This window comes from Eleutherodactylus coqui, chromosome 6 (genome assembly GCF_035609145.1).
Source record: "Eleutherodactylus coqui strain aEleCoq1 chromosome 6, aEleCoq1.hap1, whole genome shotgun sequence".
In the NCBI taxonomy this organism is placed as follows: domain Eukaryota; kingdom Metazoa; phylum Chordata; class Amphibia; order Anura; family Eleutherodactylidae; genus Eleutherodactylus; species Eleutherodactylus coqui.
The window spans coordinates 30,056,143-30,082,953 of NC_089842.1; the positions used below are offsets into that span (position 1 = coordinate 30,056,143).

Consider the following 26,811-nt stretch of genomic DNA (forward strand, 5'->3'; position numbering starts at 1 on the left):
TCGTAGGAATGTGGTCCGTCTTAGTTGGAAGCGCAATGATACATGCCCCCCGAGGGCGAGGGTAGTGATGCTTCTACTGAAGATGGGCTTTAGGGCGGTTGAAATCTTTGCCCTGATCCATCCCTACGGCACAACTGAGTTTGACATCAGTTTTGTTTGCCCAGAGGGTCTAGAACTCCTCTGGGGGAATTACGAGCTGATGAAAAGCGAGCCTGGCTGGTGAGACTTTGCTGTCCAGGTGGTGTCTTGCCAGAACGAAGTCAAGAAGGTGACCATTTTGACTCATAACGAGTCACTTTCTTGTTTTGATATAATATCGTGGCTCGGTCGATACGGAGAGGTGACGTACATGCCCAGAAAGAACAGGGACGAGCACGGCATCTGGTCCGGGGCCTGGACATTTATGGTCAAGCTGAAGCGTTCCGGTAACTCAATGGCTCACATTCCATCTGCAGCCTTCCTCGGCAGGGATCGTATCCTGGCCCTTTACCACGGGCAGCCGAAGCTCTGCCACAGGTGTGGCAACCCCTCACACTTGAGTGCTGCTTGTAAGATCTTGAAGTGCACTCTGTGTGGGGGTCTGGGTCATCTAGCCACCTCCTGTGCGGAGATTAGGTGTAACCTGTGTGGTGATCTCGGTCACCCATTCAGTCGCTGTCCACGCTCCTTTGCCAACGCGGTCTCAGCCCCTACGGATGGGGGCCATGGTGCAGCCTCCGGGGGTGAGGGGACTAGCAGAGGTGGGGGAGCTCAGGAGCCAGGGAAGAATGAGCAAAAGACGGCTGCTGAGCAGAGGCGTCAGGACAAACGCAGATGGAGCAGGGAGCTGACAGGAACCCACGTGGCAGGTAGATCTATGGTGGCCCCTGTTCCTGAAGCAAACTTTGCGGCTGAGGCCTTGAGGGACAGCGAAGTGGATGAAGAGGACAGGAGGATCCAGAGGGAGGAGGGAAAGACTAACTCTTCAGATTCCTCCCACTATGAGAGTGTGGATGAGGAAGGAAAGAGGTGGCTAGAGAAACGGCGTAAGCTAGATGCCACTAGGAGAAAGCAAAGCGGGGATTCAAAATCTTCTCCCGTCCCGGGCCAAGTACTGGAAGGAGAAGCCTGCTCGCCTCCAGTTGGACTCTCCAATACGTACTGGGCCCTTCAAGACATCTCTTCCTCCTGTGAGGGGGAAGGGAAGGGCAAAGGGCCTGGGGCAAAGAAAGGGTCAACGGGGGGCGCTGAGTCTCCTCCTCATAGAGGCATAGTTCCTTCCGTGGAGGGGGCTACTCTGGAGCCTGGAAACAAGGATGATGGGGTTGGGGGATCCCCTGCTATGGACACATCCGTGTAAAAAAAAAGAAGCAAGGGGCTTTCCTCCGACCGTGAAGAAGCGGGTGTGAGGAAGAAAGCCATCTAATTTAATCACTCATGATGGCGGCACCCACTCCGCTGATGCTGGCATCGATTAATGTTGCCAGCATTAAGTCAGATACGGCTAGATTTGCGGCCTTTGGTTTTCCTGGCCGCGTTGAAGCCGACATTTTATTTTTGCAGGAGACCAGGCTGTCTGAGGTGGCAGCCATACATAAGGCAAAAAGGGAGTGGAGATCAGGCCCTTCCTACTGGTCTCTTGCGGCCGAGCCGTAAAGCGGAGTGGCGGTACTTTTTACCGCAGCGGTTGAATGCTGACAAGTAATTGAATTAGAAATGGGAAGGTGCCTGATCTTAGATGTCCTCATGAAGGGACAAGAATTGAGACTTGTAAACATCTATGGTCTCCAGTCAAAAAAGGACAGTAAGAGTCTCTTTATGAGGATCAAGCCCTACCTTTTTATCAGCCGCTAAGTTGTCTTTGGAGGTGACTTTAATACAGTCACAAGAGCCCGCGATAGGGGAGGCTCTGGAGACAGGCGTTTGGCTTTCGATGGCGTCGCACTTAATAGTGTAGCTAGCGAGGCTCGCCTGGTGGATGTCCACATCCGGCACACTCCAGGCCACGAGGGATTCACCTTTTATAGGGTTTAGAGCAGGTCTAGAATAGACAGGTTTTATTTGAAGGAGGAAGCCATCTCTTCACCAGTGTCCGTTGTTGAGGTGGAATTCTCTGTCCACTGTCTGATTTTGTTTTCTCTGAATGTTGCAGAGACCCCCCGGATGGGCAGAGGTTTTTGGAGACTGAATTCATTACTCCTGGAAGAAGCAGAGATAAGACAGTCCTTTGAGGATTTTCTGCAGAGCCAGGTACCATTACTGGATCTCTGTAGCAGTAAATCAGAGTGGTGGGAGATGTTCAAGAGGAGGGCGGGGAGGTTCTTCCACCAGCTCTCCAACCTCAGATGCCTGGACAGGTACCACCTGTACAACTGCCTGAGGAGGAAACTCGAACATCTCGTTTCAACTGGAGGCAGCCGCGACGAGATCTCCAGAATGAAATTTTTACTCAAGACGTGCCAGAATGACAGACACGCATCCTTGGTTTTTGAGAGGGATTTCGGGAAGTACCACTCGCCCGACCCTTACAGAAACTGTAGGACGTCAGTGAATAGTAAAATTGTCTCTGGACAGATCGATAGTACAGGATCCCTTGAATCGATCCAGATCAGGGATTCTGGAGTTCGTCAGATCCTACTACTCGCAACTCTTGGGAAAGAGGGATCTAGATTCGGAAGTGATGTCAGCTTTCCTGGCTGAAACTGTCCCTGAGCCGGGGGTAGACACCTCTCTTGGCGTTTTGACAGAAGAGATCAGAGAAGAGGAAGTTAGACTGGCGATTGATGGGCTCCGGCTCAAAAAGTCGCCAGGTCCGGATGGATTAACATCCAAGTATTATAAGACCTTTAAGGAGCTCTTGAGTCCCCTCTTGACGGAGGTATTCAATGAGTGTCTTTCCTCGGGCACTCTGCCAAAGTCAATGAGGAGGTCGGCCTTGATCATTCTGTCAAAAGGTAAAGACTCAAGCCGTATTGAGAACTGGCATCCCATAGCGTTTCTCAGTATGGACAGGAAGGCTCTGGCAAAAGTGCTGTTTATTCGGCTGGTGAAGTTTGCACCCCGGATCCTCTCGGGGGCCCAGCATTGCTCTGCTCCAGGCCATAGCACCTTTAGTGCTGTTCTCGGTGTCCAGGAGGCAGTGGGGCAGGGTAGGGCTGGTCACTGGGAGGGGTACTTGCTGTCCTTGGATCAGGCCAAAGCGCTTGATCGGGTTAATCATGAGTACCTCTGGTCAGTCCTTGTGAGATATGGCCTGCCAGTGGGTTTTGTTGATTGGCTGAAAACATTGTATGCAGGGGCTGAGACTTTCCCGCTGGTGAACGGTTGGCCCAGCCACCCTTTTGAGGTTGGGTTTGGCGTTCGTCAGGGCTGTCCTTTAAGTCCCCTGTTGTATGCATTTGCCATCGATCCCTTCCTTAGGAGGGTTGATTGTGGACCTATAGCATGGGTTGAGATGGACCAGGCGGTGCCGGAGGCTACTCTGAGGGCAGTGGCGTATGCCGATGATGTCACACTCTTCGTGTCCTCGAGAGAGGAGGCAGAGTTTGTGGTGTCGGAGGTGGACCGCTACTCGGAAGCTTCTGGGTCTATGGTCAACTGGGATAAGTGTGAAAGTCTCTGGTTAGGAAGGGGGGATCCTACGTTTGATCTCCCGGACACCTTTTTGGTGCCCCGGATCTTCAGCAAAAGTACTTGGCATCAAATTCGGCCAGGGTCATTACCCCATGCAAAATTGGGTGGAAAGGCTGGATGGTGCAACTCACAAGGTTAATCAGTGGAAGGGTTGTTCTTTGACCCTTCAGGAAAGAATTAGCCTGATTAAAACATACCTGCTCCCGTTATTCATCTACCTGGGCAGCGTATGCATTTTGCCAGAACCTCTCTGGACCCGGGTCTATAACCTGTTCTTCCTAATGTTGTGGGGGAATAGGTTGAATCTGATCAGGAGAGATGTTACATACCGCACGAGGAGACTAGGGGGGTTATTTATGGTCAACCCCGTGGTGTTTCTTGTCAACACCTTTTTTAAGATCAATATAGGCAACCTCTGGCAAGAGAGGGCTCCTCCGTGGGTCTACTCCTGCCACAGATGGCTTCAGCCTTTCTTCCAGGAATGGGAGACAGGAGGGTGAGTGAAGGACCTTCGCACGCAGCACGGATATCTCCCGGTTTACGCTAACTTGGTTCTGAAGGTGATACGCCAATGGGGTCTGGGGATGTGGGAGATCAGGACTTTGACGAGGAGGCTCCTCGACAAAAGAGTCCTGTTGACCCATTTCCAGAAGCCCCTGGTGCTCAAGGACTGTCCAAGTCGGGACCTGGAGGGAGGGTTACATTTACTGAATTCAACCCGGGTCCCCTTGAAGTTTTGGGACTTGGCTTGGCGCTGCTTTCACGGGAGACTGTATGTAAGGGGTAACTTGAAGAGCAGGCCTCTGATTGACAGGGGTTGCCCCCGTCAGGAGTGCAGCGATGTGCTGGAAAGCATGGAGCATTTCCCGCTTCAGTGCCCCTTTAATACAGAGGTATACCAACGGGTAGGGGTCTCCATAGGCTGGCCTCAGCTGGCACACCTCTCTTATGCGGAGTGGGCTTATGGAGCCTTCAGAGGTCTTGGTGGCAGGGACCACTGCACTTTATTTTTAGTTAACCTAGTGGTCAGGTTCCACATCTGGAGTGCATGGTGTTTAATCTCGACGGAGCTGAAAGTCCTTCCTGTGGATACGGAATGTAGGAACATCCTGGGTGACCTGGTGAAGGTACGTTCTGTGGAGTATGAGAGGCTGGGCACATCTAAGGCTTCTCTCCTGTGGAGAGGGCTTGTACTTCGTTAGGGACAGTCTTTTTTTTCCCTTAATTTTCTAGGGACAGACTAGGGAGAGAGGAGGGACAGGATAGGGAGAGAGGATGGATAGGGTAGGGGCAGTTTCTATGAAGGGTCAGACTGAGGGGCAGATTAAGCACAGTCTAGGGCAAATTAGGGAAAGAGTAGGGAGACCTTTTTTTTCAAAAATGCAAGGGATAGAACATTGTCATGTCTGTGCCCGGCTTATCACCTCTTATCCCGGTGAGGGGCTTTGAGTGCACCATGAAACTTTTTTTTTGATTTGGACAAGATAGAGTGAAGTAGGGCTGCAGGTGAGCTGACCTTAGGCTTTCGGGTTATATTAATATATATTGTGTATGTCATGTATATTGGTTAATGTATGTTTATATGTAAATATTCACGTTCTGGGTGGTAGTTAGGTTGGGTGGGGTGTTGGGGGGAGTGGCTTCATGCCTTGCGCCGTAGCCTGGCACGTCCAGAACACTGAACTCTGGCCACGGACTGGTGGAACGGGCATGGCCCCCAGGCTGTGGCAGGCAGAGTGTTGTATAGTTTATATATATATAAAAAGGAAAAAAAAAAAAAAACCTCAGTGTGGCTTGGCACGTCCTGAACTTTAGAACTCTGGGCACAGACTGGTGGAGCAGGCATGGCCCCCAAGCTGCACTGGGGACCCCCCCCAAAAAAATAATTTGTTAGTTATTTTTGTATGCTGGTTGGCTTGGTCTTTATTTTCATATTTAGTTAATTATTGGTATCTATGTTATGTTTATGTTATTGCCTAATTTTGTTTATGATGGGGTTTCAGTGCGGTACGGCTGGACCTGTAGTTTTAGTTTTAGTTTTATCTTCTGGATAGCTGGATGCTCTTTTTTTAGGTATATTGTGTTATGTGTTGAGTGTGTGTGCGAGTGTACGGCAGGGGGGAGGGTGGGAGTCCAGACATGGGTTTTTCTTTTGTTTGTGGACCATGGACTCTGGGTGAAGGGCCTTATCTCTCTGTATACTGTTGGATTATTATTATTTACTATTGTTACAGTTTGGTTTTATTGTTACGTTTTATACTTTTATAATAAAAGATCTACAGGATGTAATGTAGTATCAGTAGATAAGAAGTTGACATAGCACTTACTGTGAAATGGGTCTGTGTTGCAATTCTTCCCATTACAACAAGTTGCAATGGCTCTGACTTTAACATGTGGATCTTGAGACACCGAGCCGTATTCACCACACATGTTATCATTGGCACATCCCTTGGAGACTCCACTGAATGTTTTGCCTCCTGCAGAATAGATAAAAGCATTACTAAAAGTAAGAAAATCTAAATGAAAACATAACCAAAAATTACTCACCATATGTAGAGTTTTGGGAAGCAGTCATACATTGATCCGTAGGGCAGTCAATCGATTTTGCAGCACACACAGTGGAGTTCAAAGGTGAGCAACTGAGGCATTTATAAGAAAAGGCTGGAAAATAAAAATGGGGCCTTTAAAAGAGAGATAATCTTGTCACTGGTCACATGTGCTTTATCTTAATCCTTGTAACATCACCCATTGTTGTGCGTCAAACCAATTGTGTCCCTCCCCCATTACTGGAAACAAGAGGCCGTCTCTGCTCCTTGCTGGACTGCAGGATGAGCAGCATGCACTGTCATTCTATGTAGACTTAAAGGGGGCCAAACATGCCCTTTAAATACACCAGCTGATAGACCCGGCTTCGCCCGAGTTAATTTGGTACGGGTGTTTGTTTACCTGTTATTCGCATAGAAAATTTTATAAAGACATGGTTACTTCAGAGGAACCAAGGAATAAAATATGTATACAAATAAAGGAGTGTTAGATTCTCCTCAGGCTGCATGTACTAATGTCCCTCTTCAGAATGTGCCACCCCTCCCACTCTCCTCACTTTTTACCCTTAAAGATAGCGTGCCTTTTTATTCAAATGTACCCCCAGACTGGAGGTTACAGCCACTTCTTAGCCTTTAAGGCATGCTTCATCCCTGCAGTCCATGGCCGCTTCCTTATGTACTTTACAGCCTTTCAGTATATGCACACAGAAGTCAGTTTGATTCTCTTTGGTATATACACATAGAGGTGAGGTAGATTCTCCTCAGTATATACACATAGAGGTGAGGTAGCTTCTCCTCAGTATATACACATAGAGGTGAGGAAGATTCTCCTCAGTATATACACACAGAGGTCAGTTAAATTCTCCTCAGTATATACACATAGATGTCAGTTATATTTTCAGTACATACACATAGTGATCAGTTATATTCTCCTCATTATATACACGTAGAGCTGAGGCAGATTATCCTCAGTATATACACATAGAGGTGAGGTAGATTCTCCTCAGTATACAAATCATTTCCCTAGGCTTTAAAGATTCTAAGAAAGAAACTCTCTCATGTATCGCAGATTTTTGTACAGTGTTTAATGATTCATATGGAATATTGAAGTTGCAACCCCTTTACTTTTCCTATTTAGGACCTAAACAAAGGTTGTACCAAATTGCACGTTTGTGCGGTACAGATATGTGTTATTAGTTGCGTTACATAGAGGGTCACTTACTTTTGCACTTATAATTAAATAATCAGTTTTTGACTCCTTTACTTTTGTGGTACGCACAGCTCTCTTCGGCATGTCACATACTGCAGTACTGGCTCTAGCCAGTAGATGGCGCCATTGTATAATGACAGAAAGAGAAAGTCCCCTAGGAAACCCTGAATGCAAAATTGGATTGCAAATGGTTAAATACCATTCTGTTAATTGCCTCCCATTGTTCAAGCTTTTCTAGATCTTTTTGAATACTCTCTCATCCCTAGTGCTAGCTATCCCTCTTCCAGATCACTTATAAAAATGTTGAATAACACTGGGCCTAGAATATTCTCATCAAAGTACTTGCATACATGCTTTTTAATAATTTGTTCAAAGGTCTTTCCTGGAATAGAAGTCAGGCTCACAGGCCTGTAGTTTCCTGGATCCACCTTCTTCCTGTTTTTGAAGATAGGGACAACACTTTCCCTTTTCCAATCTTCTGGGACTTTTCCTGTTCTCCAGGAATTTGTGAAGATTATGGTGAGTTGTTCAGCAATTACCTCTGCTGCTTCATTTAGTATCCTAGGATGTAATTAATCTGGACCTTGAGATCCTGGGGCACGTGGGCAACATTTGCCGTGGCGAATCGACCCCGCTTGCAGATCACTTTCGTGACGTTCATAATGGCAAAGTAAAAGATCTAAAATTTCAAGGCATTGAGCTGTTGCGAACCAATGCTAGACGGGGGAATATTGATAAAAAACTCCTTCAAAAAGAGGCCAGCTGGATCTTCAGATTAAATACGGTTAAACCAGATGGTCTAAATGCAGTTCTGAACTTCAACTGTTTTCTATAAGCTCTGATTACCTTATTCTCCAAAAATATGACGGTCCACCGAGGACTTATAAATTGACATTTTGGCATTGTCCAATGGTATTATCCATAGTTATTTATTTACCAGGCACCTATATCTGCGACTTCTGACAATTTTTTTATGAAATTCTGTATCCATGTAATTCAATTGGATTTACACCTGACTGAACTATCTGTTGAGTGACTGTGAAGACTAAGACAGGGTTAACACTTATATAACTATTAAGCATCACTGTCCCTTACTTCCACACGTTTTAATTACCTTATCAATAACACTACTAACTTCGCCCCTGCATACACGTCTCCTCGTATCAATATCCTATGTTTATTATTTTTACACATCTACTATATGTATAAACTTACTCTGAGCGGTGATGGAATTAGCGATTGTCTATCAATCGTTCACTTACATCTATCGCTCCTCCCATGGCTATGAGGCACGTCACAGTCATACAGCGCTACCCAATTGCTAGGGTCAGCGGCAATGACGTGGTCACACAGCACGTGATGCGTTTCAGCTTGGAGCGCGGAAGTGTTTACACCACAGCACCATCCGCATACAGGACTCCAGCTGACATTACGTAGACACGTAGCGTGCGATGCGTTCCATTTTGGAACGCTGAAACCACATCAACCACGTCTGACCACGCCCACGATGACGCTGCACGCTATACACGTCACCACGCTGTACCTGGGGGCGCTTCACTAACGTGATGACGCAGTGGTACATCGCGCCGAGCGTTCCAGCGTGGAACGCGGAAGTAACAGTACCAACGGCGCCGTTATCGATCGAAGAGCGCTGGTAGCGATCAGCTGTGGCGATTCTGTAGCTCCGCACATTGGAAGCCAGCCTTGGGTATAGGGATGCTGTATAGCGGGGGCGATACTGGTAGCAAACTTGGCAAGGTATATCAATGTGTAAGGGCCCGCCTCCCGATGACCCGGATAGGCCATTTAATCTTTACCCCTCCCATCTAGAGGAGGAGTTACTCCTTTAAAACCCCTGTCACTAGCCTCAACACTTCATAGCCGGCCGCTCACCATCAGAGCCGCAGGCACTATCTCTTGCTCTCCTCACTCTGACCACACACCCGAGCCCCATCTGACTGTGGATGGGACTACCTGTAGGGGTGTTGTTGTCTCCTTATTCAGGCTTTCTCTGTATATGCTCTGTCGGGATTTAACCCTGGAAGTTGCCATTTGGGTATATCCTTTCCATCCTTTTAAGCCTTACAGAGCAACCACTGAGTGATATATGGAGTACTTACTCCGGCTGTTTAGAGACTGACATACAGCCATATCACTACTAGATCAGTGTAATTGGGGTATTACCCCCCCCCCCCCTTTTTTCTAAACATTACAGAGCTACTATAGAGTGATAAATGGAGCATCTGCTCCGGCTGTCTAAGGATTGACATACAGCCTTATCACTGATATCTTAGGCGCTAAGAATTAACCTGTAGGGGATTTGCTCACGCAACCTCGTACAGGCTTAATGGCAGATTTGAGCACTTAGCCAAAATATACCCTCTTAAAGCAGACTCACAATAGAGATTGCTCACACGGACACAATCTCTTCTGTAGTAACTGCCACATATTAAGGGCTACTTGGCTTCAACCTATCTCACTAATGACTGATCTTTCAATAGTACCGACAGCTATATTCTAACACCAGTCGGTCTGACAGTCAATGTGGATACGCGATTTAGCGCTTAGTGAGAGCACGAGAAACAATCTACAACCGTATTTCACGGTATTTTTCAATTAAGGAACGGGTGGTTAAACTATAAATCCACCAAAAAAACTTTCTACTTAGATACTGGTTTCTTCACCTACCCTGGTGTTGATTGGTCTACAGTTCTTCACCTACCTTGGTGCTGACTGGTCCACAGCAAAAAAGGACTATATATGAATTGACGGTATACGTACCTTTCGCTCCTGAGGAACTATCCAAAAAATCGGATAGGGAAACGCGTCAAGCCTACTTTTGAGCATGAACATATTCTCTTAACAGTATTACATGGCATGACAGCAAGCTGTGAGCTTGTAGACTCCTACTTGCCGCATGCCGGGCCAATTTTGGCCTCATACTGGTAGATTTAATACTACCAAGGTACAAAGAGCTTGTTTCCGCGGGTTTTGGTTAACATCTAAAAACACTATAACCAGACCCAGAAAACAATAACTCTATTTACGAACAATTATTGTGGTATCATTGGGGATTCATTATATGATTATATAGGTGTCCTGTCATCTAAGGGTTTACACACACTTTGTCTGAATACATCCCAGCACGATTCATATATCTAGACTTGACGTGCTCTACACCATCTACCCTTGGACAAAACTTGTCTGTGCTAATACCTATGGACTATTCCTATATAGACTATAAGGGATGAATACACTTACCTCTATGTACTATTGAGGTGTCGAATTCCCCATCTAACTCCGAACCAGGGTACTCGCTTTTGGTTTTTTTTTTTCCCTGTTCCGTCTTGATTTGTGTGTTGTTTTTTGTCAGTGTAAACCAATGTCTTTTAAATAATTTAATAAACGTCATTAATTTTTATCTATATCTGTGAAGGGTTTCAAAAATTACATATAGATTCTCATACCACTGTGACTTCTTGTGGACCTTGAGATTTGAATTCATTTAAGTTTGCTATGTGTTCCCTCACCATCTCTCTGCTTATAGCCTGCATTCCTTTATTCCCCCAGGGAAGATCAGTACATAACATAGGGGTGCACTTACTTTGGTGCTTAGAATTCTGACCACTTTACTTTTTCTATTTAGGACCTAAACAAAGGTCATGCCAAATTTCAAGTGTGGAAGCCACCGGGAAGTTAGAGAATTAGTGGCGAGTCAGTCAGTCAGTGAGAGCTTTCGCCTTTATCTTTATACACTAAGGAGTTGTTGAGGTACATTTGTAGGTTCATATAGATGAGTGGTGATCACCCATACAGGAGTCTTTGGGCAACCTGAATGTTCATGACTGCAAATTTTATTCAAGGAGCCTGTAAACAAAAAAATTACTTAAACTTTTATAAAGATTCCCTAAGTTCTCTACCTTATGCCAACCAGAAGAAACGGCAATGTGACCCCTTTACCTGGAATCCGTACCTTGTTGCAGGATTAAATGGACAGGGATTACAGAGGGAAAGAGAAAGAGGAGTGACTAGGCAAGAGGTGCACTTTTTTGCTGGCTTTGTATTAGTTTGCTCTTCCTCCTTCCCATCTCACACCTGGTTTAATGCAAAAACACTTCGGACATGCATCAAAATCACAGGGAAATCGCAGGAAAAACTGGCAGATTTTCACAGACTGATATCGCAAGCATCCGTGTAAATATTGCATAAGATATAAACAAAATGTAATTTAGGACAACACTATTAAAAACACTAAAATCCAGTAAAAGAAGGGAGACATCACTATCAATCAGTATGAATAGATAGCAACCAATACAAAAAATGATACAAAAAATTAGTATGTGGCAGACACAATTGTTATATTAGATTAACCCTTTTGTTACACACATACAACCATTTACGTCCCAACTGTACATACTTCGTGCAGGTAGAAAGTAAATAGCCATCTACAGCACATGCTGTGTAAGCAGTGCAGCGACCAAGGCACAAGGCACACTACTGAGGAGATGGCGGGGTTGTTACAGTAGCACTACAAACTTCTTCCCTGAGGGACTCGTGTGGTCCATGGCCAAGGCACTGACAGACCTCTGCAGGCAACACTAGGGTAGCAGTTACCTGAATAAATGGTGTAGTGGACTTGAAGAATACTGTCACGGGTGAGGCCACTGCTCCTTATTCCGAGGGATATCCGATGGAAAATAAGAAAGTCCACACACAGTTAACTTGAGAAACTCAATTGCTGGGAATGGTCAACAACTAGAACTTTAGTTGAAGATAGATAGCTTGATACAGACTCAAAATTTTTTGTGGGAAATTTCACACACCAGTGCAGGAAAGACAAGGACGGAGGTAAGGGAGGAAACACAGGATGACACCGGGCCTACAGTCGAGTTATCTGTATGACTTCACTCCTGGACACACACACTCAGGAGGCGGACAAGAGCACTCCACTGAACACTCACTTTATATAAGCTTCTAGACAGTGCATGGCGGACTCACTTTACTTCCTGTCTTCTCCACGCTCACTTTCTCTCTCTCTTCAGGGTAGGGGTCCTGAGCATAAAACTCCAGGGTACCGCTCCTCTGCTTCCATTCTTCACCACATGAGGGTTGAAGGTACCCTCATGTGGCCGGCAGTTACTCTGACTGACTGGAATGGAACTCCATTTACTTGCACCTTGCACTTACATATATCTTTCATGCTCACGTGACAACACAAACTATTACATTTTCCAAACATATCCCAGACATTCACAGACTTTAACCTCTTATATGCTGCAGCTGTGCAATACACATAACTAGTGACAGGACAATTTGCACAGTGCATCCACAGGGAGGACATGAGATGTGAGACAAATACAAAATAGTTATAGACAACTATGGAAGGGCCAGATATATGTATTCTAGGCCTCTACAGCAGCGAACTCGAGAGCTGAGACCACTCCATACATGGCGGGTATCAGATAACTCAGATTGTTGCTGTTAACCCTTTAAATGCCGCTGTCCGTTCTTTCAGTGCCATTTACACCCTGCATACATACGTCCGCACCTAGGTACGAACAAAAAAACACAGCTGCGTGCTTGTTGTCAATGGAGCCGCGGTGGCTCCATTGAAAACAATGCTCTGCCGGCCCCCTGCATTCTTTTTCAGATGTTTCCTTCGCCCCTGCTAGTTAAAAGAATTCCCTGCTGCTACATCTGACACATGACAGCTGCGATAGAGAATCCTGCTGCCGGCATACCGTCAATGGCTTTTCCGGAAAGAGCTTCATAAGCCCTTCCCTGAAAAAAACATTTGAAAAAGTGTGTTAAAAAAAAAAAAAAAATACTCACCTCCCTTCAGCAGCGGGACTCAGCCGCAACTTCTGGCGCTGTCCCCGACTCTGTAGTTTTGAGCTATCAGCAGCCGGGGATTTAAAATCCCTGCCTGCTAGTAGCTCTGATTGGGATTGGCTGAGCACTTCAGCCAATCACAATCAGAGCTACCAACAGGCGGGGATTTTAAATCCTTGGCTGTTGATAGCTCAAAACAGCAGTGCAGAGCCGGGGACAGTGGCAGAAGTTGCCACTGAGCCCCGGCAGCCATCAATGGCTTTGCAAGGAAGTGCTTCAGCCAATCACAATCAGAGCTATCAGCAGGCGGGGATTTCAAATCCCCGGCTGCTGATAGCTCAGCAGCGCTACAGAGCCGGGGACAGCAGCAGAAGTCGCAGCTGAGCCCCGGCAGCTGTCAATGGCTTCCTAAGCCCTTCCCTGAAAAGTCTTTTAAAATAGTGAAAAAAAATAAGAATACTCACCTGCCGGGGCTCAGCAGCGACTTTTGCCACTGTCTCCGGCTTTGTAGCTCTCAGCTATCAGCAGCCGGGGATTTAAAATCCCCGCCTGCTGGTAGCTCTACTTGTCATTGGCTGAACGCTTCCATCGACATAGTTGTGCGAGGACTCATTTTTTGCAGAATGTCCTGTAGTTTGCCATGGTGCCATTTTGGCATGCATACGACTTTTTGATCACTTCTTATTGCATTTTTTCTTGGGGACAGGGTGACAAAAAAGTGCATTTCTGGCATTCTTTTTTTTGCTGACATCATTCATCGTGTGGGGTTAGGCTGCCTGCAGACGGACGGGTCGGATCCGGTGGCGAGGATTCTCGTCGCGGGACCCGACCTGAGCGCCTGCAGGGACCAGCGCGTACTCACCCGCGCCCCGCAGCTCCGGTGGTGGGTGTGTGACATTTCTCTGCGGGCTCTGCGAGCCCCGCACAAAAATAGGACATGCCGCGGTTTGTCTGCATAGGATTGCGTTTGATATTTCGCGCGGCCGTCTGCATAGGATTGCGTTTGTTAACGCAATCCTATGCAGGCTTCCAGCGGCGGAAATTCCACGGGAAATCCCGCTGTGGAATTTCCGCCTGTGTGCAGGGGGCCTAAATGATACATTATTTTGATAGATTAGATTTTTATGGACATGGCTATACCACTTATGTATTTTTTGTTTATGATTTAGATTTATTATAAATATGGCAAAAGTAAGGCAATTTAAACTTTTATAACTTTTTTTACAGTTAGTAATACTTCATTGATCTTGTTTTTAACTTTTATTTTAATCTCCCTAGGGGACCACAACTTATGATGCTTTGATCGCTACTGTAGTGTTGTGTAATGCCATAGTATTGCATCAACCTGTCATCTGACAGACAGTTTATCAAGCTACCCCACGGGGATGGCTTGATAAGCATTCTGCCATGACAGCCCTGGGGCTATTCAGAATGCCCCCGGCTTCCATGACGCCCACATGGCTATTTGTGATCTCATTGCGGAGGCCGTACGGCACCCCTGAACATTGTCCAGGGTACTTAAAGGGTTAAAAGCCCCGATGAGCCGGGTGGCTCATCACCGCTGTCAACTGTAAAAAAACAGGCGACACCCTGCCATCTCACTTCATATAAGTCCTGCATCGGCAGGATGTAAAAACACTATATGGCTGTCATGAAGGGGTTAAAAAATGTGCTGAACAGCCCTGCCATGTTAAGATCATGCGGGAGCCGTCCGAGTGCATTGTATTACACTGTATAAGCAATCAAATGACTTAAAACTAAAAAATGAACAAAATAAATAAAATAAAGATATTTTAATTATTCTAAAAATAAAAGCATTAAGGCCGCCTGCACACGAGCGTTGCGGATTCCGCTAACGGATTTTCACGCGCGTATGGTACCTAAATGTGCTTGCGGATAGGTGCGGATGCGTGAAAAATCACGCGCGGATATATGCGGATGTGTTGCGGAACAAAACGCGCAGAAAAACCAGCAGCCGCCCCTTATTGTAAACCCAACCCCTAGAGAACTGCCCATTCCTTGGAAAACTGCTTAAAAACCAACACCCAGACTCCGTTTTGTCCCTCTTGCTTGTGCGAGCACCGTTAAATTATTCTGGCAGCATGCTTTCACCCGGTGAGCAGATGTCTTTGTGGGCATGGTTGATCCATGTAACTTTTTTCAGGCGCTTCTCCAGCGTGACTTTATTTCAGTCACTGCAAAAAATTTCACAAGAGGAATTCATTACTACAGATTTTGCGTTCTTACATCCTGCATTGGCAAGAAATACTACCTATCTCCCTCTACACATTGCGGGTGTCTGCTGAACAAGGCTATTAATCCAATAAATGCCGCTTCAGTGGCACCAGTGGAAAATACAACTGTTCCCATAAAAAAACAAACAGGGAGGGCTTAGTAACTTGGGCGCATCCTGGCAGCTGATGCACCCGTCTTCCTGCACAAGACGGCCGCAATGCAGGATGGACGTCTTTCCACAGAGCTGGAGGAAAGAACACCAGTCCGGCAATGGAGCCGGTCATGTGCTCTTTTCTGCCAGCGTTGCGGAGAGTCGCCCGTCCTGCAATGTGACCATTTTGGTATCGCTGCATCCGTAAAAGACTGATCTATCAAAGTAATGTATGATTTACCCTGCACGGTGAATGTGGTAAAAAAAAAATAAAGAAACTACGCCCGAAATGCACTTTTTCGGTCACCCTATTTCCGAGAAAAAATGTAATAAAAGGCGATCAAAAAGTCAACTGTATGCGAAAATGGTACCAACAGAAATGTCAGGACATACCGCACAAAATGAGCCCTCACACAACTATGTCGCCAAAGAAATAAAAAAGTTATTGCACGCAGAAAATGGACACAGAAAATAATTTAAAAAAATTAAATATCTTAAAAAAAAAAATACAAGTACTACAGCAAAAAAAATACTATATAAGTGTGGTATCGTAGTAATCGTACTGACCCATCGAAATATGGTGGAAAGTCTTTTTTTTCTCTCCGATTACAATTTTTTAAAGGTTTTTCAGTAAATTATATGGTACAATAAATAGTGCCATTGCAAAATACAACTCGTCCCGCAAAAAACAAGCCCTCATACAGCGACGTCGATGGATAAATAAAGGAACTACAATTTTTTAGGGAGTAGCAGAAAAAAAAGGAAAAAAGCAAAAAAGCTCCGTCACTAAGGGGTTAAAAGTGGGGATGGAAAAAAGCAAAAGTAAAACTGCTTGGCCACTAAGGGGTTAAAATGAAAAAAAAAAGGACATTTGACGCAATAGCGAATAATACTCACGCAAGTTCTTCTTTTCCTCTTCATTTTGCGTTCGTCCAGGCATCCCCATACACCTGAGCGGAGAGTTGAAGCCAGGATTGTTCCTTACGATTCTTGTTTAAGTACTCTGGGCAGTTACTGTCCCATGTGCTAGGGAAGTCCTGCATCATTGCCACAAGTTTGCCCATGTCGATCATTATTCGTTACGCCTCGTGGCTTGTGGCTGCAGACTGGTGGCTTGTGGCTGCAGGCTGGTGGCTGCTGGCTGCTGTCTGGTGGATGAGGTGACTGGAAGGGCAGTGCTGCTGCTGAAATTTGCCTGTGAAGCTCTGTGCTGTGTGTTGGGACGCCTCCTACCATGCCTACTTCCTGTAGTCATAGCAACCAGTGACTCTATCCGCAGCTGCACTGCAGATGTACTGCGTGAAAAAACTCACCCATTCACTTGTATTGGAGGCTTCACGCGCAGAATCCGACCCAAATTAGAACAGGTCGCAGATTTTTTCAAGCGCGTGAAAAAACGCAATACAAATCCATCCGTCTGGGGACAACTGTGAATCCTCATAGGAGTATATTGGCTGCGGTCTGGGGCAGATAATGTGCCTAAAATAACGGGCTGGAAATACCGTTCGTGTACAGGCACCCTAAGGCCGCCTGCAGACGAGCGGGTCGGATCCGGCAGCGAGAATTCTCGCCGCGGGACCCGACCCGAGAGCCTGCAGGGACGAGCGCGTGCTCACCCACGCCTGGCGGCCCCGGCTCTTTCATGTGCTGGCTGCCGCGCAGCCGGCGCATGCGCAGACCGGAGCCGGCGGCCGGGTGAGTGCGAGTCCCGCACAAAAATAGGACATGCCGCGGTTGGTTTGCTGCGCGAGATTTCGCGCGGTCAAACCGCGGCCGTCTGCATAGGAGTGCGTATTGTAATGCACTCCTATGCAAACTTTCAGTGGCGGAAATCACGCGGGAAATACCGCCGCGGGATTTCCGCCCGTGTGCAGGCGGCCTAAAGGTTAAAAAAAACTTGTTTCTCAGTCGTTGCATTAAAAGATTAAAAGAATTTTTAAAAGTCCAAAACTTGGTATCGCTGCATCTGTAAAACTCCAGTTTATTAAAATATTATATTATTAATCCCATATAGTTAACTCCCTCACAAAACAATAACACAATGGCAGAATCACATTTTTTGGTCACATCAGGAAAAAATTAAATGAAAATGGATCAAAGAGTTTTATGTTCCTCAAAATGATAGAAGCACAAACTACAATTCGCCCAACAGAAAGCCCTCAAACAGCCCCATCCAAAGAGTTACAGGAGATAAAAGATGGTATCAGAAAGCTATTCGTTTTTTTGTTTGTTTTTTTAAACATTGTACAATATTTAAGCATCATTATATAAAAAAGCTATAAATTTAGCATCACTTTATTTACAGAATACAGACAGCAGGACACTTTTACTGCACCTTGATCACCTTAAAAATACCCCCATTCGCCTCATTAGAAATGTTTAAAAGTTTTCCACTTAATTATATTAGTAGGTTAAATGGTACCAATGAAGAATACAACTCGTCCCACAAAAAACAAGCCCCCTTGTAAATAGGTCACCGGAAAAATACAACCGTTATGATTTTTTGAAAGTGGGGATAACAAGTGCAGAATGTGCCCTGGACACCGGAGCATCAATGAGTGCTCTACCTTATTTCTTTGGATTTTCCATGCAGTTTCTATTGTTGTTTTATACATATATAATGAATATTTAGTAGAGATGAGCGAACGTACTCATCCGAGCTTGATACTCGTTCGAGTATTAGTGTGTTCGAGATGCTCGTTACTCGTAACGAGTACCACGCGATGTTCGGGTTACTTTCACTTTCATCTCTGAGACGTTAGCGCGCTTTTCTGGCCAATTGAAAGACAGGGAAGGCATTACAACTTCCCCCTGCGACGTTCAAGCCCTATACCACCCCCCTGCAGTGAGTGGCTGGGGAGATCAGGTGTCACCCGAGTATAAAAATCGGCCCCTCCCGCGGCTCACCTCAGATGCGTTGTGACAGAGATCAGGGACAGTGGTATCGTGTTGGAGCTGCTGTAGGGAGAGTGTTAAAAGTTATTGTAGGCTTCAAGAACCCCAACGGTCCTTCTTAGGGCCACATCTAACCGTGTGCAGTACTGTGGAGGCTGCTTTTAGCAGTGTTGCACATTTTTTTTTTTTGGTATATCGGCCATGCAGAGCATTGCGCCCTGCAGTAATACTCCAGGGACAGAAGTGGTGGTTAGGCAGGGAGAGTGTTAGGAGTTAGTGTAGGCTTCAAGAACCCCAACGGTCCTTCTTAGGGCCACATCTAACCGTGTGCAGTAGTGTGGAGGCTGCTTTTAGCAGTGTTGCACTTTTTTTTTTTGGTATATCGGCCATGCAGAGCATTGCGCCCTGCAGTAATACTCCAGGGACAGAAGTGTGTAGGCAGGGCCAGAAGACATATATTATAGATTGAATATACGGCCACTATATCTCCCTGACGGCACATTGGGTGAATTTAGTGGAGGCTGGGACAGAGTCAGAGCCTGGGACCGCTCAGGTCCTTCCCACCCCCAGAATTGCGGGCCCCAGCTCGGTGGTGGTATCTGCGGCGGTGTATGCTTCCTCCACTAAAGCACCCTCCTCCTCCAACGCAACCTCTGTCTCGCAATCAAGATGTGTCAGCAGCAGCAGCACGACACCAGCAGTCGGTGTTGCGCGTCCTGGCAGCACAGCGGTGGGCAAGCGTCAGCAGGCCGTGCTGAAACTACTCAGCTCAGGAGATAAGAGGCACACGGCCCACGAACTGCTGCAGGGTCTGACAGAGCAGACCGACCGCTGGCTTGCGCCGCTGAGCCTCCAACCGGGCATGGTCGTGTGTGACAATGGCCGTAACCTGGTGGCGGCTCTGCAGCTCGGCAGCCTCACGCACGTGCCATGCCTGGCCCACGTCTTTAATTTGGTGGTTCAGTGCTTTCTGAAAAGCTACCCATGCTTGTCAGACCCGCTCGGAAAGGTGCGCCGGCTCTGCGCAGATTTCCGCAAGTCCCACATGGACGCTGCCACCCTGCGCACCCTGCAACATCGGTTTAATCTGCCAGTGCACCGACTGCTGTGCGACGTGCCCACACGGTGGAACGCTACGCTCCACATGTTGGCCAGGCTCTATGAGCAGCGTAGAGCTATAGTGGAATACCAACTCCAACATGGGCGGCGCAGTGGGAGTCAGCCTCCTCAATTATTTTCAGAAGAGTGGGCCTGGTTGGCAGACATCTGCCAGGTCCTTGGAGAGTTTGAGGAGTCTACCCAGGTGGTGAGCGGCGATGCTGCAATCATTAGCATCACCATTCCTCTGCTATGCCTCTTGAGAAGTTCCCTGCAAAGCATAAAGGCCGGACCTTTGCGCTCGGAAACAGAGCCGGTGGAAGACAGTATGTCGCTGGATAGTCAGAGCACCCTCCTGTCTATATCTCAGCGCGGTGAGGAGGAGGAGGAAGATGAGGAGGAGGGGGAAGAGACAGCTTGGCCCACTGGTGAGGGTACACATGCTGCTGGCCTGTCATCCTTTCAGCGTGTATGGCCTGAGGAGGAGGAGGAGGAGGAAGAGGAAGAGGAGGATCCTGAAAGTGATCTTCCTAGTGAGGACAGTCATGTGTTGCGTACAGGTACCCTGGCACACATGGCTGACTTCATGTTAGGATGCCTTTCCCGTGACCCTCGCGTTACACGCATTCTGGCCACTACGGATTACTGGGTGTACACACTGCTCGACCCACGGTATAAGGAGAACCTTTCCCCTCTCATACCCGAAGAGGAAAGGGGTTCGAGAGTGTTGCTATACCACAGGACCCTGGCGGACAAACTGATGGTAAAATTTCCAACCGACAGCGCTAGTGGCCGAAGGCGCAGTTCCGAGGGCCAGGTAGCAGGGGAGGCGCGGAGATCAGGCAGGGCAACAGTCTTTAAGGCCCTTGACTGCTTTATGGCTCCCCAGCAAGACTGTGTCACTGCTCCCCAGTCACGGCTGAGTCAGCGGGAGCACTGTAAAAGGATGGTGAGGGAGTACGTAGCCGATCGCACGACCGTCCTCCGTGACGCCTCTGCCCCCAACAACTACTGGGTGTCGAAGCTGGACACGTGGCCTGAACTCGCGCTGTATGCCCTGGAGGTGCTTGCTTGTCCTGCGGCTAGCGTCTTGTCAGAGAGGGTGTTTAGTGCGGCTGGGGGAATCATCACAGGTAAGCGTACCCGCCTGTCAACCGACAGTGCCGACAGGCTTACACTCATAAAGATGAACAAAGCCTGGATTTTCCCAGACTTCTCTTCTCCACCAGCGGACAACAGCGATACCTAAGCCATACGTAGGCTGCACCCGCGGATGGAAGCATCGTTCTGTATCCCCTTCAAAAACGGGGACCTTTTAGATTCATCAATCTGTGTATAATATTCCTCCTCCTCCTCCTGCTCCTCCTCCTGAAACCTCACATAATCACGCCGAAAGGGCAATTTTTCTTAAGCCCACAAGGCTCTGTCATATAATTTTTCTAAACAATTTTTATACGTTTCAATGCTCATTAAAGCGTTGAAACTTTCACCTCAACCAATTTTTATTTTAACTGGGCTGCCTCCAGGCCTAGTTACCAATTAAGCCACATTAACCAAAGCGATTAATGGGTTTCACCTGCCCTCTTGGTAGGGCATGGGCAATTTTTCTCAGGTGCATTAGTACTGTTGATACACCAATTTTTGGGGGCCCTCGCCTACAGTGTAATCCAATTAATTTTTAGCCCACCTGCATTACAGCTGACGTTACATCAGCAGTGTTGGGCACTGCAATGGGATCTATTTATGTACCGCCGGTGGCTTCCTGGCACCCACCCATGCTGTCGGTCCACAGGGACTTGTAAATGCATCTGTTTCCACTTCTAAAGAACCCCAGTCTGACTGGGGCATGCAGTGTGGGCCAAAGCCAACCTGCATTAAACATGACATTACTACCTCAGCTGTGTTGGGCAATGCAATGGGATATATTTATGTACCGCCGGTGGGTTCCAGGGAGCCACCCATGCTGTGGGTCCGGGTCCACACGGAGTTGTAACTGCATGTGTCCACTTCTAAAGAACCCCAGTCTGACTGGGGCATGCAGTGTGGGCCGAAGCCCACCTGCATTAAACATGACATTACTACCTCAGCTGTGATGGGCAATGCAATGGGATTTATTTATGTACAGCCGGTGGGTTCTAGGGAGCCACCCATGCTGTGGGTGCACACGGAATTCCAGGAGTTGTACCTGGCTGTGACTATTTATAAAAAACCACGGTCTAACTGGGGCATGCAGACACCTTGACAAAATGAATAGTGTGGGGCACATAGGTTCCCCATTGCTATGCCCACGTACGCAGCTCCAGATGGAGGTGGCACAGGATTGGATTTCTCATTGCTTATGTACAGCATTGTGGGCTATCGCCCCGCCCCTTTTAAAGAGGGTCGCTGCCTAGCCGTGCCAACCCTCTGCAGTGTGTGCCTGCGCTTCCTCCTCATGGCAGACGCACTTATAAATAGACATGAGGGTGGTGTGGCATGAGTGCAGCTGAAGGCTGGGCAGGGACACTTTGGTGTGCGCTGTGGACACTGGGTTGTGCGGGGGGGTTGGGCAGCATGTAACCCAGGAGAAGTGGTAGCGGAGTGTCATGCAGGCAGTGATTGTGCTTTGTTGGAGGTAGTGTGGTGCTTAGCTAAGGTATGCATTGCTAATGAGGGTTTTTCAGAAGTAAAAGTTGTTGGGAGGGGGGGCACTCTTGCCGCTATTGTGGCTTAAAGGGGTTGTCCCGCGCCGAAACGTTTTTTTTTTTGTCAACCCCCCCCCCCCCCCCCGTTCGGCGCGAGACAACCCCGATGCAGGGGTTAAACAAGAAAACCGCACAGCGCTTACCTGAATCCCCACGCTCCGGTGACTTCTTACTTACCGGTTGAAGATGGCCGCCAGGATCTTCTCCCTCGGTGGACCGCAGCTCTTCTGTGCGGTCCATTGCCGATTCCAGCCTCCTGATTGGCTGGAATCGGCACGTGACGGGGCGGAGCTACAAGGAGCCTCTCTGCAGCACGAACGGCCCCATTCAGAAAAGAAGACCGGACTGCGCAAGCGCGTCTAATTTGGCGATTAGACGCTGAAAATTAGACGGCACCATTGAAACGAGGACGCTAGCAATGGAGCAGGTAAGTGAATAACTTCTGATAACTTCTGTATGGCTCATAATTAATGCACAATGTACATTACAAAGTGCATTAATATGGCCATACAGAAGTGTATAGACCCACTTGCTTTCACGGGACAACCCCTTTAATAGTGGGACCTGGGAACTTGAGATGCAGCCCAACATGTAGCCCCTCGCCTGCCCTATCCGTTTCTGTGTCGTTCCCATCACTTTCTTGAATTGCCCAGATTTTCACAAACGAAAACCTTAGCGAGCATTGGCGATATACAAAAATGCTCGATTCGCCCATTGACTTCAATGGGGTTCGTTACTCGAAACGAACCCTCGAGCATCGCGAAAAATTCGTCTCGAGTAACGAGCACCCGCGCATTTTGGTGCTCGCTCATCTCTAATATTTAGTGGTGCTCTCTTTATTTTTTTCTTACATTTCCTTTCCTCCCATGTCATACTTGGTTTAGCCTTATGTCCTTTCTTCTTTTTGTTCCACACCTTGTTCAATTCTTTTCTCTTCTTTTCCTCCTGTGTCCTACTTGGTTTTCTTCTTCGTCCTTCCTCCCTCCTGCATCATACCTGATTCAGCTTTATGTCCTCCTTCCCTCCCATGTCATACCTGGGCTAGCCTTATATTCTTCTTCCCTTCCATGTCACACTTGGTTCAGTTCTTTAGTCTTTCTTCCCTCCTATTTCAGACCTGGCTCAGTTTTTTGTCCATTCTCCCTCCCTTACACTCTTGGTTCATTTCTCATGCCCTTCTTCCCTTTTGTAGTCTAGCTTTTTGTAATTCCTTCCTATTTGGTCACACCTGGTTCAGCTTTATTTCATTCTCCCCACTGTGTCATACCCAGTTGAGCTCTTTTCCTTTTTTCCTCCTGTGTTATACCTGGTTCACTTCTTGTCTTACCTTCCCCTTATTTCACACCTGATTTAGCTTTTTGCCCTTCTTCTCTCCTGTGTTACCTGCATAATAAGCAAACCAAACTCTACCGGTTTTCATAACTCTTCCTAATGTATACTGACCTGAGCCCAACAAGGAGCAGAAGACGATGAGGATAGCAATAGAGAAGACATTCATCTTGACGAAAGATCCAAAAGATGTGAGTGAGATGAAATCTTCAGGTACTGGTCTGTGATGTCTTCTGGGCTTCTTATATATTCTTCTAGGATGCAGAAGCGGATATAGGGTGATGATATTTACCCAGGAGGCATCATGCCCTGTGGGGCTGGACTGTAGAGACATCAAAGCCAAGCCAGACCAAACCGCCTCCGCTACTGAAATAAGACTGCTGAAAATAGTTACTGCGATCACCCACAAATTCCCATCTCTACCTGCATAGAGCCAGCTGCCTGAAGAAGCCTAATTAACCCCTGTGAATGATTCCATGCTCCGGAGGCAGCAGAGAGAATATAGCAGCTCCTCCATTATCCTCATTATTTCTTGCTTCTTCACCCCACATTTAGCAATTTTAATACTGGTATTTTCCATTTTTTCCACAAATGTGTTCGAAAAGGGGACAAAAAATGAATATAATGGCATTATTTCACTCTATGGACAATTTATCTGTAATTACAGCTCCCACCGCACAGTACTGGGGAAATACCCCCGAATATTAATATGGTGAACACTAGGAAGAAACCCCACTTGTGTAAGGAACCCACCGGTGGGGTATTTTGTACATTTCAGAGCCATGCTACCTTTATAATGGGTCTATGCAAGAGAAAACACTATAAACCACCCACTGAGGATAACAGACAGCCGAGGTACTCAGTGAGGAGGATGGTGGAAAATTACATATTTTAAAACATAATTACCTTTTTTTGTGTGTAACCAAAAAATGTTTTTTTTGTCTCCATGTTCTGACCCCCATAACCTTTCGATTTGGGTGAGGGTTTGATTTTTGTGGGGTGTATTGGTAAGTTTGAGGTTCTGATACACTTTTATAGAAGGACAAGGAGTTAAATCTAACGCTCACCTTCTGACACCACGGTGTGTATTCATTCGTTAAGCCTATTGTTTCATTGTATATGTCCGTGTCGCAACAGTCCATTGCTGCTCCTATTGTCTGAGCATTATTCTCTTGATGAAGGGCAAACATACAGGGTTGCTTTATTGCTTAGCATGTAATATTAGCCTTATTCAGCTTAGTAATCATCTCTGGGTTTTCCCGCTTGCCATTTTCTATTGTAGTAATGCCTTATTCCCGTGAAGTTTGCACTTACGGTGGGTTCACACGTACATACGCACGCATAACAACACGCTTATTTTTACAACAATGCATTCCCTATGGTGTGTTCACATGTTCGTACTTTGCAGTTCTGTGCCGGCAAAGATAGGACATACGTTCACGATTGGGAATGCACACATTGTTCTCAATGAAGCCGTCTTGTTCCCTTTAGGTCGGCAAATGTTAATCCAATATGCATTATTTTAGTTATATAACTTATTCCAATGGGAGCCACGTTATATTAGGTTCTTATCATGTGATAATACACACCGCTTGACAATAAACACGATATAAATAAACTGTATACATCTAGTAGAATAAACTCTGCTTTATAAATATTATTATGAATTAAATAGTTCATATCATCAGATAATGAGAATACAGACCACTTAATAATAAATACAATATAAACAAATAATATTAACTTACTAATATACATACTACTAAATTTCAACCCCCTTAAGGATCTAGCCTGTTTGTACTTTAAGGACCAAGCCACATTTTGGAAATCTGAGATGTTACTTTAACAAAGGATAACTCTGTACAAGATTTGCACATCCAAGTAAGGCTGGATTCACACGAACGTATATCGGCTCGGTTTTCACTCTGAGCAGATATACGTCATCCTCATCTGTAGGGGAGGGCTGGAAGAGCCAGGAGCAGTGCTCTGATCTCCCGCCCCCTCTCTGCCTCCTCTCCGCCCCTCTACACTATTTTCAATGGGGAGAGGCGGGACGGGGGTGGGGCTAATTCTCAAAACTAAGCCCCGTCCCGCCTCCTTTCATTGTAAATAGTGCAGAGGGGCGGAGAGGGGGTGGAGAGGAGGCAGAGATGGGGTGGGAGCTCAGTTCCTGCTCCTGGCTCTTCCATCCTACCCCCCCCCCCCTGCAGATGAGGACGACGTCATACCGCAATGAAGTAATTATCATGGGGGACTTTAATTACCCAGGTATAACATGGGAGAACGAAACCTGTAAATCACATAGGGGTGATAAGTTCTTGAGAGTAATTAAAGATAATTACCTGAACCAACTTGTGCAGGAACCAACAAGAGGGAGGGCCATTCTGGACCTAGTATTAACCAACAACCCGGACCGTATAAAGGGGTGCAGGTTGAGGGGCACTTGGGGAACAGCGACCACAATATAATCAACTTCCAGCTGTCAATCAATAGGAAGCCTTATCAGGGAGTGGCAAAGAAACTAAACTTTAGTAAAGCAAAATTTGATGAGCTTAGAACTACTATCGGGAACATTAATTGGGACAACATCCTCAAAAATATCAGTACGGAGGAAAAATGGGAAAAGTTCAAAAGGATCCTAATCGCCTCATGTGAGCAGTTCATTCCCTTTAAAAATAAAAGAAACTCAGCTAAAAGGAAACCAATGTGGCTGGACAAGACGGTACGAGGGGCAATAAACGAAAAGAAGAAAGCGTTCAAACTACTAAAGCAACAAGGTAGCGAAGAAGCGCTAAAATCATACAGGGAAAAAAACAAAATATGCAAAGATACGATCAAAACTGCCAAGGAGGAAGCAGAAAGACTGATCGCCAAAGAGAGCAAAAACAACCCGAAGCTATTTTTCAACTACATAAACAGCAAAAGGATTTGCAGGGAGAGCGCTGGCCCTTTAAAAAAATAATGCAGGAGAGATCATTGAAGATGAGGACGACGTCAAACCGCAATGAAGTAATTATCATGGGGGACTTTAATTACCCAGGTATAACATGGGAGAACGAAACCTGTAAATCACATAGGGGTGATAAGTTCTTGAGAGTAATTAAAGATAATTACCTGAACCAACTTGTGCAGGAACCAACAAGAGGGAGGGCCATTCTGGACCTAGTACTAACTAACAAACCGGAACGTATAAAGGGGGTTACAGGTTGAGGGCCACTTGGG

At 46.6% G+C, this 26,811-nt stretch overlaps 1 protein-coding gene across 1 annotated transcript in view; it reads right to left on the reverse strand.

Annotated features, from left to right (window-relative positions):
* LOC136572028 (phospholipase A2 inhibitor and Ly6/PLAUR domain-containing protein-like) overlaps positions 1–23,828 on the reverse strand; it is a 50,095-nt gene extending 26,267 nt beyond the window's left edge. Inside the window, exons 1-3 of the mRNA XM_066572646.1 lie at positions 23,704–23,828; positions 6,160–6,273; positions 5,940–6,089 (exon numbers count right to left, since the gene is read on the reverse strand). Of these exons, the coding sequence (XP_066428743.1) occupies positions 5,940–6,089; positions 6,160–6,273; positions 23,704–23,758 (319 nt within the window). The 5' untranslated portion in view covers positions 23,759–23,828. The remainder of the gene's footprint in view (positions 1–5,939; positions 6,090–6,159; positions 6,274–23,703) is intronic.
* Between the last annotated feature and the right edge of the window lie 2,983 nt (positions 23,829–26,811).